This window comes from Neolamprologus multifasciatus, chromosome 6, assembly GCF_963576455.1.
Source record: "Neolamprologus multifasciatus chromosome 6, fNeoMul1.2, whole genome shotgun sequence".
Classification (NCBI taxonomy): domain Eukaryota; kingdom Metazoa; phylum Chordata; class Actinopteri; order Cichliformes; family Cichlidae; genus Neolamprologus; species Neolamprologus multifasciatus.
In genome coordinates, this window is record NC_140444.1 from 23,261,742 (window position 1) to 23,275,411 (window position 13,670).

The 13,670-nt window shown below is 41.4% G+C and overlaps 1 protein-coding gene across 5 annotated transcripts in view; it reads left to right on the forward strand.

Moving 5' to 3' along the window:
* Nucleotides 1-13,670, forward strand: part of npnta (nephronectin a) — a 60,040-nt gene that overhangs the window by 23,962 nt on the left and 22,408 nt on the right. For 2 of the 5 annotated variants that reach the window (XM_085164174.1, XM_085164175.1), the window contains 2 exons: nt 1,303-1,395; nt 7,200-7,295. The exons of 1 other annotated variant lie outside the window; for it this stretch is intronic. In XM_085164174.1, the coding sequence (XP_085020300.1) occupies nt 1,303-1,395; nt 7,200-7,295 (189 nt within the window). The remainder of the gene's footprint in view (nt 1-1,302; nt 1,396-7,199; nt 7,296-13,670) is intronic. 2 more of the 5 variants (XM_085164176.1, XM_085164177.1) reach the window with 1 other exon arrangement.

Consider the following 13,670-nt stretch of genomic DNA (forward strand, 5'->3'; position numbering starts at 1 on the left):
TTTAAACTTGTAATATCACAGACAGCTACAAGTATTTTAGTCTCCTACTGAGCTTTGGAAATTCCAGATTTATCATGGAATTTATTTTTTATCAAAACCTGAATTTCAGGATCACTTTCTTCTTTGATTGTTTTTAAAAACATACTCACTGATACCCAAAGAAACACATATATAAACAAATATATGTGACGTCTTTGGTCTTTTGTCCGACCATTCAACCAAACTGAAATCAGTTAAGCTGTGTTTGAGCTAAAACTGTCAGAGATCGGACTGGTTAAGGCGAGAGATAAATCCTTCATGATGCAGGTTATTTGCTGGATTCAGTGAGGGGTTGCAGTGCTGTATGCAGGACATCACCAAAACAAGCATGCCATGCATCTTTATCAGCACAAATAAGCTCAGTATACCATCACATCCTTCCAGATAAACAACAGACTGGCTGGTGGGATGAATACTATCCAAGAGAACATCTCTCTCGCTCCCTAAACACGCACACTCACTCGGGTGTACTGCTTCTTCTGCCACACTGGTAATTAAGTCCTCTGATGGTATTGTATTATGACATAATTAATGAAGCTTTTAATGAAAATTAGTAACACTCGGTGTATCAGAAGTGCTTAGCAGCAAGCTGCAGCAAGCGCAGTAAGATAAGCAGGGCAAGCCTCCAGCTCACTGAGACAGTACAGAGCCAGGGAAGCTCTAATTCCATGTCTCTGTACACAATCAAAGTATCAACTATCCACGCACTATGTAAGATCTCTTTAATGAGAAACTAATTATAATCTGCTATTTTGGAGCTTAATTGTTTCAGTTTCGCTCTAAGAGGGACATATTATTCACCTAGGTAATCCTTGTTGGCGGCATGCCAGAGTAAATATCAGCGCTGCATTTTAAAGCCACAAGAATCTAAATTTTGCTGGGTGTAAAAAAGGTCAAACGTCTCATTTATTTTCTACAGTGGGATATAATTTAATATCAGCAAGGACAACAAAACCTCTTCCGAATCCTGCGCTGTGCAAAGTAAAAAAAACAACTACTATGTGGTTAGCTGAAAATGGCTTTTCCACTATCATTAGTCAATGATAATATGACTGTCACACAAGGAGAAACACACACATTTCCTATATGAATGAGGCATCGCGCTGTCTTTTTGCTGTAACTTGGGAGTAAATTTACAGCCAAGGGGTTGTGGAAGTCAAAAAGCAGTAGGATTAAGTGCTTTGTCATCCTGATCTGGTACACGTAGTCTTCCAGGGCGCTGCACTGATCTGTCTCTTCCCTTCTGAATCCCCCTTTAACCAGCTGTGTGCCAGCCTGGCTGTAAGCATGGAGACTGCGTGGGACCCAATAAGTGCAAGTGCCATCCTGGTTTCACTGGGAAAACCTGCAATCAAGGTGAGCAATCGACCGAAGCTTGCAGCCGCTTTCATAACTCTGACCGTGATGTTGTTTTGCCATTTGACGTGACTTATCTGTTCCTCGCAGTGCACTGAAATAGAAAGATAAACCACAAAGAAAGCAGGGAGAGTCGGGAAATATTGTCCCCACCCACTAAGAAACGGGCCTGCTGACGTGCGCATCTTTCCTAAAGAAAACTAAGTGAAGGAGAACCTCTGCCTTGAGTGATGTCAGCGTAATCACTGTTTATTGCAGCCAAATCTCCACAGTAGAACATCAGCGCTGTAAAGCTGCCACAGGAGCGGAAGCTGGTTTGCATCAGCTGACAATAGTGAGGTGCTTTAATCACAGGGCAGGAGGTGGACCGCGGGGGCTGATTCAGCTCAAATGGAAATGAGTGGTGAAGCTGTGTTAAATGATCCCTGGAGTGCATCCTCTCCTGTGAAGATAACATCTCAATTACTGACCTGAGATAACTTGGACCGACTGAGTGCAACCAATGCTATTTGAAGGCGTTTGTTTTTTTGCGTGTGTGTGTGTGGTGGTCGGTGGATGAGAGTGGGCGGGGGTGGGGGAGGTCTGGAGTTTTTGTGCCTTTACACACTGGGCACGTTGAAAAGCATTAAAGCTTCCCCAGTTAGCTCCGAGTTGACCTGCATCCAAGCAGCTTGAAAATACTTGTGGAATTCACGCCCTGAGACGGGAATAGGATAGTGTGTAATTAAAAACAAGGGGGAGGCAGGGGGGTGGGGGTGTTGAAATCCTTTCCGGAATGTTCCAAATGACTCATCCTGCATTTCAGGGCTATAGGTGGCTCCTGTCTGCCTGGGCCAGACGGGTCTACTTTGTCTCAATCTGCAACAAAGAGGAGGAAAGTAAAAGGATACGGTATCCAAGCGCGGCAGACTTCGCTGCCAACCGTTCAGACAGACTTATCTGACAAAAGCGATTCCGAGACCTTTCAAGATGAAACTGTACTTTCAAGCGTCTGCCGAACTCTCATTTTTCCAATAAGCTCGTGACGTTTTACTTAGCTCTGAGTGGCAGACTTGACCTTTCAGCCTGCGTAGGTGCTGATAACCCCGCATTCTCTGCCGCGCTGCCCCATGCTATGGAAACCAATTTAATTATTCAGGGACCGGAGATTAGATTTTCTCATTTAAATGCAGCGTCGGTCAAACATTGATTTGAGGTGTACTATTGATGTGCCAGGTGGCCAGTGTTTTGAAGCATTCTAATATCCTGTCCCTCTGGAGTGCAGTATTTATCTCGAGGAGACAACTGGAGGAAAGAAATAAGAGGCCCCGAGCTGCTTCTCTGACCTCGATGTTGCTAAAGGTCAAGCAGTCTCCCCGAGAGCTTTTAAATCAGATTATAATCTGTAAATTTGTTTTGAGGAAAACGGCGTCTCCTGGGGAGTTGCACGATAAGTGCAGCCGGTGGTCAAACTCGTTAAGAGGCTAAATACTCGACTTAAGTACCTATATTTGAATAACTCAATTTTATGCCCTGCTTGTGCTTCTAAAAGGAGGCGAACATTTATCTATATTTATCTGTCTGCAAATCGCTGATAACATTTTAAAGAGACAAATTTAACACTTAGAAAATTGAGCGACTTTTTCAACTTTTGTCCAGCAGTTTCCTAGTTTGTGTCCCTTAAAAAGGTCATTACCTCGCCTTCGGTGCCCATGTGACCTTATCACACCAACAAAAATTCACTGACTGCAAATGATAATAGCTACCATTTTATTTTTAAAAAAGAGATTACGACAGGAAAATGTGCACAAGTGTGGACATCAGTGGTGAATACACAAATTTATTTTAAGTGGGATGTGCGTATGAGTTTGCCACTCTGGAGGCTTGGATTGATGAACAAGAGTGTTGAACACCTTAAAAACACCGTTTGTGTGGAGCAAAAGCAAACCACAGACAGTCAGTGTTTACAGTAAACACGATCACAGCAGCTGCCGTATTTTCACATGTCCAATATTTTTATATTTTTATATACCTTGTTTGTTTGTTTTTTTGTTTTGTTTTTTTACTGCCAAATTCTTTGGCCTTAACTCTCGTCGCAGCTCCTATACAGAAAATATCCCACGATCTGTACGGGATATAATTTAAATGAATGTGATTATTTTTCACCATTAACCTGACGGGCACTCGGCTGTCAAGAAAAACAGCGGCTACTCTGAGAATCCAAACAGAATCGTTTTGAGAACGCGCCTCACGCTCGGTGCTGATGAGAATCGTTGCTGTCATTCAGCATAGTGATAGATGAGCATGCTGTCGCTGCACAAATAAACTCATTATAAGGATAATCTGTTTAACAGTTTGGCAGCAAACTCCCCCTGCTGATCCAATCATTTTAATAAGATGATTATTCCATGCAGGTGGATTTAATTAGGTGTAGTTGACCTGCTGTTAAGACACTATTAAAAGATTTTGCTGGAGGATCCACGTCTCAGACATCAGAAGGAATACAGCTGCGGAGATGCTTCCAGATGCTCCTCGTCTGTCAGCCAGATACATAATTAATACCACTTTAAGTGTGATAGCCTAATACTGCTGCTGCAGCATATATACAGTTTACTTCTAGATCTGTTTTCATAATATTAGCTATTATCTGGATCTCTCACTGCTTTATCTTGGCAAAGCCGCAGAAAAGAGCACGAACACTTTGACTAATCCCCATGCGAATTTAATTCAGTGTAGGTGTAGACAGATACTTCAGGGCTGTAGGTTTAGAAACCGATCCCTCTCTGTCACTGTTTGTCTTTCTGGCTGTCTGCTATTAGCAGCCAAACAGCTGCAAGTATTTAAAGTATTACATGCATGTCATCATACTGTGTATTTACACTCAGTTGTCTGGCTATTACTCCAGATTCCTTTTATCTGTGTTCTCTTTAAGGTCACCAAAGAGGCAAGAAGTAATGTTTGACCTGAGTTAACTCCTGTGAGTTTGAAGTATATGGGATTAGAAATCATCCCCTGCTAAGATTTCCTTCTGATATTCATTGTAATGATAAAGATATTTTTCCATTAAGAAGGATGCAACACAGGTTGAACACATATGATTGAAGACATGATATCACATCACACAATAAAGCAGCCAGATGGTGGCTTGCAGAACTGTCCTATTACAATTAACAGCGCATGGAGAATGGAAGAAAGTTATCACACAGAGACAGCAGAGAATGAGCCTTGAAATCACAGTGGCTGCTAAAGGATCGCTCACTGATTGACCTCCAGAGTCTTTATGGATATTTTCATTTACTTAATACCTTTTGCAGAAATACTTTTTTTCTGGTACTTTTCAGGTAAATCCACTGATTCTCCCACTAAGTTTAACTTTTTCCACTCACCATCAACTTTAGGTACACCTGTTCAACTGCTAGCTAATGCAAATATCTCATCAGCTAATCACGTGGCAGCGGCTCAGTTAATTTAGGTAGGAAAGGCAGACATGGCCACGATAACTCATTGGCGTAACTTTGTGCTGAACATTGGGGGGTCAAGATCTCTGTCTAAATAAATAAATAAATCTGGGTAAATTCCCAGATGATTAAACATGCAACTATTTTGCTGGTAATACTTGAAACGAGCAAAGAAAATCAACAGCCTATTTATTTCAGATAATTAATAATTTTATTGGGGGGGTCATATTGGGGCGTCCGTGGCTCAGGGGGTTGGGAAGCGTATCTGTAACCTGGAAGGTTGCCGGTTCGATCCCTGGGCTCTCTGTCCTGGTCGTTGTGTCCTTGGGCAAGACACTTTACCCTACTGCCTACTGGTGTTGGTCAGAGGGGCCGATGGCGCGATATGTCAGTCCTGCCCCAGGGCAGCTGTGGCTACAACCGTAGCTTGCTTCCACCAGTGTGTGAGTGCGAGAGTGAATGAATAGTGGCATTGTAAAGCGCTTTGGGTGCCTTGAAAAGTGCTATATAAATCCAATCCATTATTATTATTATTATTGGTTGAGTCTGATTATTTGGGGGGGGGGTCTCCCCCTGGAAGTTACGCCCCTGCGATAACTGCTGAAGTTCAAAGCGAGGATCAGAATGGGAAAGAAAGACAGAAGAGAAGAGCATCTTTGAACATAAACACACTGAACCCTGTAGCAAATGAGTTTCAGCAGCAGAAGGCTACACCGTGTGCAGGCTCACCAAATTTGGACATGAGAAGACTGAAAAAACATTGCTTGGTCTCAGAAGTCTTGATTTCTGCTGAGACATTTAGATAATTGGGTCAGAATGTGCCGTAAAGAAGATGAAAGCATGGGTATCAATGGTTCAGGCTGTGGGTGTAATGGTCTGAGGGATATTTTCAGACCATTACACCCACAACACTACCTACCTGAGTATTGTTCCTGACTACGTCCATCCCTTTATGACCGCAGTGTACCCATCTGCTGATACCTATTTCCCAGCATCACTAGATGGGTACACCATAATGATTTGTCACAAACCTCAAAGCATCTCAAATTGGTTTCTTGAACATGACAATGAGTTCCCTGTACTCGAATGACCTCCACTGTCACCAACTCTCAATTCTGTACAGTGCTTTTGTTATGTGAACAGGAGATTCACATCGTGAATGCGCAGACGACAAATATGCAGCAACTGTGTGATGCTATCATGTTAACCTGATGTTTCCAGCACTTTTTTGAATCTCAGAAAGCAACAGGTCATCCAACTCAGTACTAGGAAGTTGTACCTAAAAATGTGGCCAGTGGGTGCAGAACAGGCATCTACACCCTGAGGTGGCAGCTCAGTAGCTAAATTGTTCGTGGGTTTATTCTTCTTGTTTTTCCCCATTTTATGACTGGAGCTGCCCACTATGTTCCTGTCCAGCACATAGTTACAGCCTTATTAGAGATGTATTCTCCATAAACTTATGTAATGATTACTATCAGTAATAATATATCTCTACATCTCTAGTTCCAATAAAAACAGCTGCATGCCATTTTGTCTATAAATGAAGACAAACTGAAAACTGATTGTTTTCGTAGTGAAGCTTTGTTTCTTCTTCCAGTGCCCGTTCATCGTGTCTATTTACAGAAAAGTTCAGCTACAAATGCTTCCGTCTTAAGCAGAGTTGGCAGTGCGGCTGCTTGCGTAACCTCTCAGTTTAGATTTTTGTATTCCTCGGTCGAGAAATGCTCGGGTGATATGGAGCATGCAGAAACAGTCGGAGCTAGTTGTATCATCTCCCTGTCACTTAACAATAGGTGTTGTTAGCCCAGTGCCGGAGGAAAGGTTGCTTGAATGATAGATGGTTAGGCAGGAAGGGGAGGGGCTGAAATTCCTGAGGCTGAAGCATTTGCAGTCAAGCAGTGATTTGTCTCTTTAAATGTAACTCCTGCCTACTTTTGAAACTCCGGGCAGAAATTGAGAAGGGATCCTCTGAATCTGTGCGATACTGTAATTCTCTCAGATCCTATTTCACCCTTGTGACAAAAAGGGAATGCAGAAGAGACGAGCGGGCAGGAGGACAGGAGATGCAAAACCACTTTTTGCTGTTTCTCCCATGTGCCCTTTTTTTTTTTCCTGATACTCAGCTCATGTCCAATTCCCACAAGTGTAATCCTCTTTGCTGCATAATGTTCCTCTTTACTTTCCAGGAATGTAGCGTGGTCAGAGGTGTCCTAATCCATTGGTTGGTTCCTTTTTAAAAAATTCTCTCTCTCTCTCCCTCTCCCTCTATTCTCCTCACTCACTTTACTACTTCATGTCAATCAAACCCTCCACTCCCTTTCCTCCCACTCCCCTCCTCCTCTCTAACCCATTTTCTTTTGTCTAAAGAAGAGGCGCTGGACTATTTAACCCCACCAGTGTGGGCCAGTCACCTTCCTATCTTTCTTCCCGTGGACCATCAGCCGGCGAGAGTTGTGATGGAGGGTGAGATTCGATCGACCTCCCCTCGGCAGTTTCTCTTCTTCCCCCTTGGCAACATGCATGGTGCGACCTAAGGAGGACTGAATGTCACTCCCAGTTATTTTCTTCCTGCTTTCGTTCTGTCCCTGGCAGAGGAGGCACCACCCAAGAGCAGCTTTTCAGCAGAAGAAAAACAGCATGAGTGCCAAGCATGTTGCAGTTTTTACCACTCTCCCCTCCCTTTCTTTATCCCTTCTACCCTGAATACAGTTTCTCTGTGCAGAAGAGCCATCATGAGTTTCTCTTCCCTGCTTCTTCTTCTTCTTCTTTCTCATTTGCACCATGACTGCCTGGAACAAATAGCTCTTCCTTGCTTTTCAAACTATCATCGACATGGACACAGCACTCGTGGCTTCTCCATCGCTGCTAGAACAAGGCCTTGAATTCCAACCAGTGTTATCTCCTTTAAAGACGAGCATATGCCCAAGAAAAAGGCCCCTGCTAATCTCCCTGTCAGTGATAGAGGTGTGTCGGGAATGTAGCACACCTCAGTGGAGCTGACCCAATAAATCACTCCACTTTGCATCACTTCAAATGTGTCTTAGCAGTTCATTTACCATACAGTGAACACCCCAGAGGGGCTCTCCACCTCTGCTATCTCACAGGTTTCTGCAGTCCTGGGGCCATGTCGAAGTATGAATTGGTGGTCATATCTGTGCGTTATCTCTCTGTTTCTCTCTCTGTCTGTCCTCTTGGTCTTGCCTGTAGATGAGAGCCTGGCTGTATCTTGCGCGTTGCTTGTGCTGATGCTCACAGAGTTTCTACTGTCTGAGAATGTGAGAATTTCAATAATCCCTCATTTACATTTTTAAGCTGTTTTTCAGTGCAACGGACAAGTGGAGACCTTTTTCCTCTTTCACGCTGACAATGGACAGTGTTGCTATGGTTTTCTGTTATCGCAGTAATGAGTGTGCAAAAGCTGTGTGCTATGAAAAAAAGAAACAGGATTGACAGTGTTAATTATAAAAATTGGACAACAGTGATGTGCGTGCATGCACGTGTGTGTGCAGGTGTGAGTGTTTTGGACAATATCTTGTGGGTGAAGTAAGCGGAGCTAAGCCTCCTGTCTGACAAAGGACAGGACAAATCATTTTGACGTGGTTCCCTCCATAGAAAAAACTAAGAATAATTTATATTGCGGCGGAAAGACCGTCAGTTTGTACGAGTGTTTGAAAAGTGAGGAGAAAAAAAGCAGTGAGCTTTATGCTCATGTGGTGAACAAAAATAGCAGAACAAATTCGGTTTGCAGTGGGCAGCAAGACCTGCTGTGTGCGCTGTGTGTAATATTAAGAGTCATCACACTGCACCTGTGTCACTGCTTCTTTGTAGAACCTTTGTTATGCACGCAAATGAAAACTGGGAGTCTGCAATGTTATCTCAAGGAGACAATCAGTTTATATTTGCAAAGACATTTCATTCATATCAGAAATCCTGAAATATTTAGATCAAATTTGGGCTTGGCAAATTTGTGATTATTCACTGATTTGACCCCCGAAATGATCATGTAAGCTTACATCCATGCTCTGCTGCATTCCTGCTAATGTTTAAAATAAAATCAGCCTTTCGTTATTTACCTAAATTCAGTGCATATCTTAGAGAAAAAAATATTCATATATATTCATATAATTTTTTTTTTCTTTTTTAACAAAGCTAACACAAAATGTAGTCCACAGGGCGATGCTTTCACCTTTGCCTTGTGCTGCATTCATGTTAATTAAAACATCTCTGCATACAAATGAGGTGTTTGTATCCAAACGCCTTATTCATCTGACCCGAGTGCGTTTCCTAGAAGGAAAGAATATAAACCAACACATCTATTCTTCATCAGGGTCGACTCTTAGAGCAATTACGCACTTGTTCGTCTTATGCTGCTCCTAGAATAAACTTGTTGTATTATTTTGCAATAAAACCAAGTGCCCCAGCCCTTTTTGTTGGTCCTGAGCTTGTATCTGCCCCACTGAAAAGCACTTGTCAGTTAAGCCTTTGGAGCCTTGGAGCACATGACAGATGTGAATAAAACACATATAGTAAAACTCTATTTCTATAGTGCAGGTTTTGCCGCTTTCATACCGTTGACCAGTTTCCTTAAGCCTTAATGGGTAGTGGACACATATTTTTGGCTAAATGGAATTTGACTGCGTTTGTTGGTGACTTCAGTTTCTCTTTTTGAGCCTGATGGATGACCAGATGCGCTGCACAGGCCTGCTTTTTTATGGACTTCTGAGTCTGTGCTGGATGATTTCCATTAGGTACGACCGCACTGTTTGTCTTTACATTCATTGTAGAGCAGATATAGATGCTTTTTGAATAAGTTTGTTGTGTTGAGTTGGAGCACAGACCCAATAATACAGGACAAAATCACTAAAATGTATTTCCAAACAACAGCTAATGACCTGCTTTTAATGTGATCCTGTACATTGCAGGGAACAGGATTTTATTGCCAGACCACATATTTACATTATCAATCAGTGATGCTGATTTAATTGTGGGAAACCAGACTCGTGATCGAGATTAAAACTGGATTAATCGTGCAGCCCTGCTTAAGTCTAATAACATTTAGCTTGTCTTACATGTAGAAGAATGTTTTTATAACAGTAAGTAGTCTGCTCCTTGTTATCTCTACTCATTCAGACAGTGAAAGTAATGTTTTAAATGATTTATATATCACCCCAGCATGACAGCTGCATTCACAAACTGACCCCTATATATCTAAAAGAATTTATGCTCATGGAACACGACTTGAAGTCTGGCAGCACTTCATAAGGTTAAGCAGGCTGTCCAAATTTCTGATACATTTACTGATCACTTAGCCAGTTTGGCTTTAGTAGACCAGAAGCTTTCATTAATAGAAGACAGGAGTCTGTAGATATACAAACTGGGCATCTGCTCAATCATTCATCCAAATTAAACTGTGGCATCTTTTAAATGCAGGAGGTATGTGGCTCTCAAAGAATGTGCCCTACATATGTCCATAGAGCTAAACACGGCGCCATTTAAAGTGCAGTAAGCCAAGATGAACGCTCATGTGCCACACGGTGAGATGAAATCTATTTTATGATGCTTCTACTGTGTCACAGACACAGAGAGTGGTATTCATAGTTATTTATATTGCTTGGAGTGTGTGTCATCGTTCAGGTGTGATGGATTTTTGGTACCGTTTCAAGTTGGATTTTTCCTTTTATGGTTCTGACGCTCCAAACTTGTCACATTTAAACGAGGTGCAGGTAATATATGAAGAAACATTTAGCTCTGTTTCCATCAAAATCCATAAGTATTTCAGCGCTCTGCACATGCGAAATTAAGAAGAAGCAACCTGTTTGAAAAGCTTATCTAAAGATAGTCTGCCTTCAGGCAATAACCAGTGGTTTTAATATTACATTTCACTAAATGCAATCCCTTTTTCACGTCACACAAACTGTTTATCTGTATACAACCAAAGCCTGTTTGGTCAATAAAACTTAGACTTCAAACAGAATGTAGTCTTCCTTATAAGCACTGAAGTTCTCCAAGTTATTAAAAGGATGTAAGCAAGAGCAGGGACTGTGAAAAGGCTTATCTGGTTACTCTAACCAGACAAGCTGTTCAGTGATGCTCTGAAAGAGTGACACAGTTTCCTTTATGAGACAACTCTTTCCTAAAACTTACTTTAGGTGAAAAACACGATAAAGCAAACTCTTTGCACATCTGAGCTGCATGACTGCAGGCTAGTGTAATCCCTCTTTCTAAAAGTGGGAGTGTAGAAAGAATTTCTTGCATAAATTATTGAGCGCACACAGCAAATAACAATTACAGCATCAAAGTCTGAAACCACCAAGAAAGCAACAAGAGGTTTTTCTTGCAGTGAACATTTAACGCAGCATAAAAAGCACTTGTGTTGCTAATAACATTAACAGCCAGGTTAACACAGAAATAATGTGGCCTTTTCATCCAATAAGTTACTGCAAATATTATGTTTGAGTTCACTGATAAACTGTTGGTGGGAGTTAATCTACAGTCTGCTCCCACTAGCTGTAAACTGAGGAGCCAAACATCAAACCGCTAAAAAATAAAAAAAGATAAAAACATGATGTAATTATGACATTTCTGTTTGTGTTTCACCTAAAGACAGTTCAGTAATTTCATCTGCCATAATTTTTATCCTCTTTAATGGAATGAAAGCTTGAGTGCATTACATAATTGTTATGATTGTCACTTTGTATCAGATAATAGTTATTCTTTGTTCAGTGGACTAAATAAAAACAGACCTTCCTTATTTAAGACAAATGTTAAAAGCCTTTGCTTGTGTTTCATTTGAAAACTTTTACTAATAGACTGTGGATTTACTTGCATAGCCTATAAATTTTACCAATGTAGTGCCTCAAAATGATGATTATTTGACCATCATTGTTGTGCTGGCAATGCACTTTGCAAAATTTCTGACCAAAACGTAGCACCAAGTTTTTAAAATAATGAAGGTGGTAACCACTAAATAGCGCTGCCCCAAGAAGCATAAAGTGCTAGCTAGCTAGCCAGTTATTGGCATCACCATCCTCCTACTACTGGCTGAAAATCCATCCTTCCTGCTGTGTATTCCACCACAAAAAGTGGCAAACATACAGTACTGTTCAGTCAGCTTCTGACTGTAATGAGCACACCATTCGAGAACGTCTGGTGGAATGCATGTGCCCAAACTTTTAAAAGTCACTCTTCCTATGCATTCAAAGTGACAAGTGTTAGTGCAGAAATGTACAATTTGAGACACAACACTTGATTTGATGTTAAATATATACAGTTGTGGAAAAAAAAAGTTTTCATGCAGCCCTATGTAGTCCTGTTAAAGAAGTAAGTGCCCCCCTTACTGCTTCCACAGGAGTTAAGAGAACAAGAAGCAGCCTGGTCTTTGCCGCAAATGTACTAATTATCTGATGATTGGAAAGCAGGATCACTTTGATAAAAGCAGAAGTTTTGGCAATTTGTTGATCTGGAGCATTCAGGTATGCTCCAGATCAACTTCAGACCGCGCAAAGCTCATAAAACGCTCCAAGAGCCACAACTCTACGACTCTACTGAGACCTGTTAAATGCTAACAGTTCATAATAGTATGATCTAAAAGGCTGAACAAGTATGGCTTTTTCAAGACATCTTGAACAACGTCCTTGTGGAGTGGAGATGTTTGACTGTAATGCACACCAAACATATTGGCAGAAGAACCTCATACTAACTGTCGACCACAATGGTCATGATTTGGACTCGCTTTTACAGCCAAAGGACCTGAGCACCTTTGTCCACCATGAACTCATCTGTATAACAAAGTACTCTTGACTCAAATATGAGGTCATCTTTCTGACAGCTAAAGCTTTTCTCAAATTGGGTTATGCAAAAGGACAGTTTTCCCAAGCATAGCAGCAAATCTGCAACAGAATGACCGAAGAAGAAAAGCATCAAGGTGTTGCAATGACCCAGTCAAAGCCCAGACGAATGAGCCTGTCAAACCTCAATGAAGTGAAGCACCAAGAGTGGGTCATTCCTCCACTGTGACAAGAGGGTCTGATAAAGCCATAAAGAAAACAATTACTTTAAGTTATTGCAGCTAAAGGTGATTCTACAAGCTACTGAACCATGAGGTGTACTTAGTTTTCACTGGACTGCAGAGAGTTTGGGGAAAACTTTCTTTTCCAGCTCACTGTAGGTGTTACTATATTAATCATATCCAACTAAGTTGTTCTGAAGTTGCAGTGTGTGCAATGACCTGAAACAGACTAATGAAAACAAATTGTCACCTTTAATTTTTTATGCGATGAGATGTCAAAATATGGCTTTTAAAGGTAATGTCGTGGCTCTCTCTTTGTTTTCCATCCATTTTAATGAATATAAAGACCTAAATATATTCACTTACCTGAGCCACTGTAAACTTTGCACACTTTGTCTTATCATAACAGGAGGTACACAGGTGTAACCAGCGTTTTAATGGTTTTGGCAATGCTCTGTTACATTTTGGAGTGTCAGTAAGTCACCCCAGTGAGGCGGCATGCACCAGAGCCCTGGGATTTAAAATACATGGAAGAAAGGAAGACATCATTAATGTCATTAGTTACAGCTCTGTTTGACTCGTCAAAATGTCTGCTCCGAGAAAAGCATAATGACTTGAATTTGCATAAGGATTTGACAGGTGTTGAGCTGAGAGCATATTCTTTTCTCCCAGGGGTGCTCCTTACTCCGAGCCCAGACAGCATCGTTTTCTAATAAGATTTTCATGGGCTACTGTGGGTGAGATTTCTCTACTTTCACGTCCACATAAAAACACCAGAATTAAACGTATCCATCAAAGAAAACCAGATGGAGAACTGGCAAACCTCACAA